The sequence below is a fragment of the Coffea eugenioides genome, chromosome 6 (genome assembly GCF_003713205.1).
Source record: "Coffea eugenioides isolate CCC68of chromosome 6, Ceug_1.0, whole genome shotgun sequence".
Classification (NCBI taxonomy): Eukaryota; Viridiplantae; Streptophyta; class Magnoliopsida; order Gentianales; family Rubiaceae; genus Coffea; species Coffea eugenioides.
Window position 1 is genome coordinate 29,444,823 of NC_040040.1, and position 7,570 is coordinate 29,452,392.

Consider the following 7,570-nt stretch of genomic DNA (forward strand, 5'->3'; position numbering starts at 1 on the left):
GCAACTACATCATGGCCTTAAGAAAAAAAATGCTGCATCTAATATACTCCAGCATCATATATTGGCAATCTCTGCCATCTCATCTGAGGTTATCCATAGAATAGAAAATCTTATCGAAGTTTAATGTTATTTACCCCTACCTCCTTCTTTTATCCCAATTGATCTGATACATATTAAGAAATGCACATACTATCAAGAGGCCATAGCTTATATTCAATATAGTAGAGGAACCAGGCTGTGCAAGGCACAACCTTGGCCCTCCCAAAAATACTGATCATTGGAAAAACATATATAACAATTCTAGTTGCAGAATAGGTACATAATACCATAATTATCATTCATAGATAGCTGTCAACAATTTCAGTAGCAATTACACACCTTCCAGTACAATTAAGTCCCAAGTAGAGATACATTGTCATGCTAATAGTCTTTTTCAAAGTTCATTTTAGTTACATAATATCATATATTAGGATCCATTAACTTCTAGTCATAGAGAGAATGTTAATGGATTCTAATATGATGGCAAAAGATAGCATGCTAGAAGTTCAGTAGCATACATGATGAACAAAAGGATGAACAAAAGAGAACATGAACCTATGTGGCTGCTTCATTTTGCAGATTCATGTGGCTTCTTGAGAGGGCTCATATGAGCAGATTTTGGAGATGCAGGCTTCTTGTCTTCAGTACCGTTTTTTGCAGCAATTGAGGGAACAACTTCAATGGTTGTCTTCTCAGCAGAAGGTACATTAGTTCTGGGAATTGGAGCTTCAAAAGTTAAGCTTCTTGATGCGAATTCCTCCCTGACGGTGAAATTCATCCTCACGAAACCCACGATCTTGATGGAGAATTTTCTAGGTTTGGTTGGCGAAATCCCTTTCGACCCAATCTAATCCTCTAAGTTACAAACACTCTTGATACGATCTCAACCCGCGACTTAACGAATTAGCGAACCAAGGAATTTTGGTAGGATGACGTCACAAACAAGTGCGTTTCTTGTTTGATAAGCCAAAGCTGGACTTCCTAGAAAACTATCTAAGATGTTCAAGGGGTGCTTGCAAGAAGCCAAGAGAATTCTCTCAATTTTATTAATGAATCAAAATCTCTTGTTGTTGTTGGCTTAAAGCTTAATTATAGCTTCTCACAACTCAAACCCTAATGAAAATTGAAAACTAGAATTCGGCCCAACTATGGCCCATCATGGTTGAACCCAACAAGGGACTATGCCCGAAACTAATAGTTAAAAATAAGGTAACGAATGACTAAAAATTGCAAGGGCTACAACACTTAAGTCACTTGCTTTATTCTACTAATTGAAACGAAAAAAACTGATTAACTTGAACTTGATGGATCTTGTGACTCGAGGTGCCTTGTGTCAAGGGTCTTGATCCTCTAGTTGGAGTAGAGTCACGTACTCCGAACCGTCTTCAAATATCGAACTACCTTCCTGAGTTTCTTGTACCACACGCACCAAGATATTCAATTGCTCCCTCATTCACTTGGCACAAGCTCTAGTGATTGGTGCAATTAGTATCACCACGTTCTTGGTAGTAGCTTGGATGACCGCATCATTCCCCTCCTCTTGAGAAGGATTTGTCCTCAAATCAAGCATATCATCTACATCAAATGGGCTTAAGTCAGAGATGTTGAATGTAGCAGCACTAACACCATACTCACCAGGCAGATCCAATTTGTAGGCGTTGTCGTTGATGCGTTCAAGGATCTGGAATGGTCCATCGCCACGAGGTGAGAGCTTGCTATGGCGTTGGATAGGGAACCGTTCTTTGCGCAGATGTAGCCAAACCCAATCACCTGGTTTGAACACAAGTTTGCGTCTACCTTTGTTGGCTTGTTGAACAATTTGGGCCGTACGCTTCTCTATGTTCAAGCGAGCCTTCTCATGTAACTTTCGAACAAATTCAGCCTTTTGTTGCCCATTGAGGTTAGCTCTTTTACTCAAAGGTAACGGGGTCAAATCCAAAGGTATTAAGGGGTTAAATCCATAAATAATTTCAAACAGAGAGTATTGAGTAGTGGAATATACAGCCCTATTATATGCCAACTCTACGTGAGGTAGGCACTCCTCCCAATTTTTCAAGTTGGATTTCATGATAGTGCGTAAAAGAGTAGAGAGAGTGCGATTGACAATCTCGATTTGTCCATCTATTTGTGGATGACTAGTGGTTGAAAATAGTAATTTAGTGCCCAACTTTGACCACAAAGTCTTCCAAAAATAAGAGAGAAATTTGACATCTCTATCAGACACTATGGTCCTAGGAATGACATGCAACCGAACAATTTCTTTGAAAAACAAGTTTGCTATGTGAGATGCATCATCCGTTTTATGGCAAGCAATAAAGGGTGCCATTTTTGAAAATCGATCAGCAACTACATAAATAGAGTCATGCCCTTTCTTAGACCTAGGTAAGCCAAGAATAAAGTCCATGGAAAGATCTACCCAAAGTGCATCAGGAATTGGTAAAGGCAAGTATAAACCATGGGGTTGTACCTTAGATTTTGCCTTCTTGCATACTATGCATCGGCTCACCACCGTGGCCAGTGGAAATGCTCCTGCAACATAGATAGAGTCTTTGCAACTCCGAAATGTCCCATTAAACCACCTCTATGTGTTTCTTTTACTAGTAAGAGTCGAACGGAGCAGTTAGGGATGCAAAGGCGATTTAAGTAGAATAGGTAACCATAAAAAATCGAATAATTTCCTTGGGCAGCTTGAGAGCAATTCTGGAATGTGTCACCATAGTCGGTATCGCTCACATACATATCTTTGAGTAACTCGAAACTGAGTAAATTAGCATCAAGAGTAGTGAGTAGAGAATACCTGCGGGATAGTGCATCGACCACTATATTACTCTTACCACTCTTATACTTGATGACGAACGGGAATGTCTCAATGAAGGCAACCCATCGCACATGCTCTTGTTAAGGCTGTGTTGTGCCTTCAAGTACTTGAGAGATTCATGATCGGTGTGAACTATGAACTCCTTGGGTCTCAAGTAGTGCTGCCATACTCGTATTGCTTGAACCAAGGCATATAATTTCTTGTCATAGGTCGAGTAGTTCAAAGCGGCCCCGTTGAGCTTCTCACTAAAGTATGCCATAGGCCTACCTTCTTGCATTAGTATGGCTCCAACTCCTATCCCTGAAACGTCACATTCAATTTCAAAAATTTTAGCAAAATCAGGGAGGGTTAAAATGGGTGCATGTGTTAACTTATCTTTTAGTGTTCGGAAGGCTTGCTCTTGTTCCTCCCCCCCGATGAACTTCTCGATTGTCTTGATGAGTGCAGTGAGTGGGGCGGCCAGGATGCTAAAATCCTTCACAAATCGTCTGTAGAAGCTTGCAAGCCCATGAAAGCTACGCACATCCCCAATGGACTTAGGGGTTGGCCACTCTTGGATAGCCTGTACCTTAGACTCATCCACTTGTATCCCCTGTGCACTGATCACAAATGCTAAAAACATAAGGTGGTTAGTACCAAAATTGCACTTCTTGAGATTAGCGTATAGATTCTCCTTCGAAGTACATCCAAAACAGCTTTTAAATGTTCAAGATGCTCTTCCATGCTACGGTTATAAATAAGGATATCGTCAAAATAAACTACTACAAATTTTCCTAAGAATGGTCTCAAGACATGGTTCATAAGCCGCATAAAGGTGCTAGGTGCATTGGTTAACCCGAAAGGCATTACTAACCATTCATACAAACCATACTTAGTTTTGAAAGCACTTTTCCATTCATCCTTTCTTAATTCGAATTTGATGGTATCCACTCTTTAAGTCAATTTTGGTAAAAATGACTGCACCATGTAACTCATCAAGCATATCATCTAACCTAGGTATAGGGTGACGATACTTTACCGTTAATTCGTTTACAGCTCGGCAGTCGTGCACATGCTCCATGCACCATCCTTCTTAGGTACTAGAATCACCGGCACCGCGCAAGGGCTCAAACTCTCTCTCGCCCATCCCTTGTCTAGCAACTCGTCCACTTGACGTTGTAGCTCCTTTGTTTCCTCAGGATTGCTCTTGTAGGCCGGACGATTAGGTACGGTTGCTCAGGTACAAAGTCTATTTGGTGTTCAATCCCGTGAATGGGTGGTAAACCACTTAGAACCTTGTAATCCTGCAAAAGTGGAACAACAACGGTTGAAGTTAGTAAATGGATCATCATTGGACAACCCTACTTCTTTGCATACAAGTACAAGAAGTGGTTGTCCTGCACTCATAGCTCGCTGTATTTGTTTGGCTTTTACGAGCATCAAGTGCTTTCCCTCATTTTTCCCCTCTTTTCTTTTCCTTTCCACACTAGCCGAATGTACATGTGCCTTTTTCTTTTCATTTTGTTCGGCTCTAAGTTCCTTCTTTTTTCGCTCACTTTCTAACTCGAATTCCTTTTGAAGATTCTCTTGGTCGGCACGAACTTGCTTAGGCGATAGGGGTGCAAGAGTAATGTTGCGGTCCATATACATGAAAGAGTACTTGTTACTCATGCCCTCGAAGTTCACTCGCCTATCATATTGCTACGGTTGCCCAAGGATTATGTGGCTTGCATGCATGGGTACCACGTCACACAGAATTTCATCTTCATAGCGACCTATCTTGAAGGAAACCAACACTTGTTTGGCTACTCGAACCTCCCCACTATTATTAAGCCATTGAAGTTTGTAGGGCCGGGGTGCTCCGTAGTTGGCAAGCCCAACTTCTCCACCATAGTAGCACTAGCAACATTTGTGCAACTGTCGCCGTCAATGATAAGACTGCATAACTTGCCCTGAACTAACCAACGTGTATAGAAGATGTTTTCTCATTGCTCATCATCCTCTAGGGGTCGTGCGGTTAAGGCTCGTCGTGCAACAAGCCCGAATCCCACTTCACCCTCAAGTGCATGTTCTTCTTCTTCATCCGAGTCATCTTCATCCACAGCTAAGGGTGGCATATCGACATATTCGGCTTCATCATCGGTGACGATTTCCCCATTAGGTAGGACTAGCATGATCCATTAGTTAGGACAATGCTTGGCAATGTGTCCCCACCCTTGGCATTTGAAGTATCGATCATATATTCCCCCTACTTTGGCTTGGTTGGTCACCAATTTCCCTTTGTTATCTCCCTTAGTTGGCTCGACTTTTACTTTGTTAGGAAACACAGGTTTTGCTCGATTGAACCCTCCTCGGTCTTCGCTCCTTCGCTCATTCCTTGGAGTGAATTGTCTTGAATTTGGGGTAGAATAAGAATATCCAGTCCATGGATTACCCCTCCTCTTAAGACGATGCTCCACCTTTTCAGCTTTGGTCACCAACTCGTGGAGCTCTAGATAATGCTCCAACTCAACCTTCTCGGCAATGTCAGGTTGAAGGCCATTTAAGAATCTCGCCATGGTTGCTTCCTTGTCTTCTTGAACATCGGCCTTTAGCATGAGAATCTCCATCTCCTTGTGATATTCATCTACACTCCTAATGCCTTGCGTAAGAGTTTGTAACCGTCGGTACAAATCTCTATAGTAATGGTTGGGCACAAATCGGGTCCTCATCATGCCCTTTAACTCGGTCCAAGACATGATCTCCGGTAGCCTACTCTTTCGTCGAGATGCGTTAAGTTGATACCACCATACGACCGCATATTCATTGAACTCGATCACGGCCAACTTTACCTTTTGCTCATCCGTATAGTTTTGGCAAGCAAAAATCATCTCCACCTTCAACACCCACTCCAAATATGCTTTCGAATCTGACCATCCCTTAAATTCTGGAATTTTCATCTTAATGCCTTTGAAAGGGTCGGAGGTTTCTTCTCGGGTCCGTGGTTTAGGCTTGGGACACCTAATGAATTCCTCTTCATCATTGAAACTTTCGGACTAGGGCTGTAATCGAACCGAACTGCTCACGAGTAGCTCGCGAGCAGCTCGGTCAAAAGCTTGACTCGAACTCGGTGTAGCTCGCGAGCAGTTCAATCAAAAGCTTGACTCGAACTCGGTCAAACTGAGTTCGAGTCGAGTTTGAGCAGTTCGATAAGGCTATCGAGTCGATTTCGAGCATCTAGAAGTGATGCTCGAAGGCTCGACGAGCCTTATCGACCATTTTAATTTTAATTATTTAATATATTATTATTATAAAATTACCCTTATACCCAAAAAAATTGTCGAATTTACGAAATATTTCAAGTCATATAAAAATTTTAAAAGGGCAATAATGTCTTTTCGCTCAAAAATTATCAAGAAAATGAAATTTAATAAATCGAGCTCGATAAGGCTCGCATGGACTCGAGCCCATGCGAGTCGAGCTCGAGTACTGCGAGCAAGCTTCAAGCTCGAGCTCGAGCTCCAATAATACTACTCGCTCGAGCTCGAGCTTGAGCACCCTATCTGTATGTCGAGTCGAGCTCGAGTACAGCGATACTCGAGCTCGACTCGACTCGATTACAACCCTATTTCGGACCCCACAACCTTAGATTTCCCGTGAGAACTATGAGGTGTACTCGGGGAACCTTTGTTGCAGGACAACTCACTATAAGTAGGTTCCAAAGTGTCGTCCAACATCCTCTTGAATTTTGCCTCCAACGCTTCCGCCAATAGCTTCATATCAAATGGAAGGGCACTTGGTGGTGGATTGGCCCTTTCTCCTCCTTGCGACATATTTGAATAACCTGTAAAACAAGTAAAACAAGAAACAAAGTGTTGTCCTCACACACTCCCTCACGTGTATACACTCTCGCTCGTGTATTCACTCAAGTTTTCTCTCAAATATTCCTCACAAAATTATTCGCAAGGCCTCCGCTTGCTGCCCTTGAAGAAATTGGAAGATTTTCCTCAAAAATCAACTAACTTCAACCAAGAAGCGACTTAAATGAGGCTCGGCCAGATTAGAGGTGAAATGGAGGAAACTGGACAGTGGAATGAATAAGGCTAGAATTGACGGAATGCGTACTAGTTGTTGGACACAATAAAAATCGGATGACTGACACTTAGAAACTAAACTAGGACTTTAAAACAACTTTTAATGACTGGAAGAGACCAAAATAAAAACTGGACAACTGACTCAAAAACTACAGCAATCGGACTCAAGAACAATTGTCGAATGATATTGTTGCACCAAATTTAGGAAATGTTGACAAGCAAAGGTTCTTGGTTTAAGTCCGGAAATATTCCTTTTTTCCTATCCCCACAAGGATTTGGTTGGCTGTCAAACGAGATCTTGGACAGCTTGCTCAACTTTAAGCAAACCCAATCCCACTTGGATTTGGAGTAGGGTTTAATTGCGGGTTTGTGGCTGGTGAAAGGTCAGCCATTTGGGATGGTTGTTGACACACCCAACTCCCAATTTTTTGGAGGTTTTCAAGATAATTTTCATGGCTGATGGTGTCTCTTTCTTTTTTTTTTGTTTTATATCTCTGCCAAGAACTTGAAACAACTAAGGTGCGGTTGGGAAAATTTTTTTGTTCTTTTGGCTAGCTTGATTGGTTCGAGATTTGGTTCCCAACCCCCAGCAACCTTTAAGCTTCGTTCAAGAATTCAAGAATCAATTTCCAGAACTCAAGAAACGCAACTTGATGATGAT

At 41.9% G+C, this 7,570-nt stretch overlaps 1 protein-coding gene across 1 annotated transcript; it reads right to left on the bottom strand.

Moving 5' to 3' along the window:
- Positions 1 to 607: 607 nt before the first annotated feature.
- LOC113774023 lies at positions 608 to 5,010 on the bottom strand. Its single transcript, XM_027318604.1, has 5 exons — positions 4,888 to 5,010; positions 4,652 to 4,788; positions 2,885 to 3,456; positions 1,619 to 2,568; positions 608 to 835 (listed from the first exon to the last, which is right to left on the bottom strand). The coding sequence occupies exons 1-5, from the start codon at positions 5,008 to 5,010 to the stop codon at positions 608 to 610; spliced, it is 2,010 nt and encodes a 669-aa protein (XP_027174405.1).
- Positions 5,011 to 7,570: the final 2,560 nt, after the last annotated feature.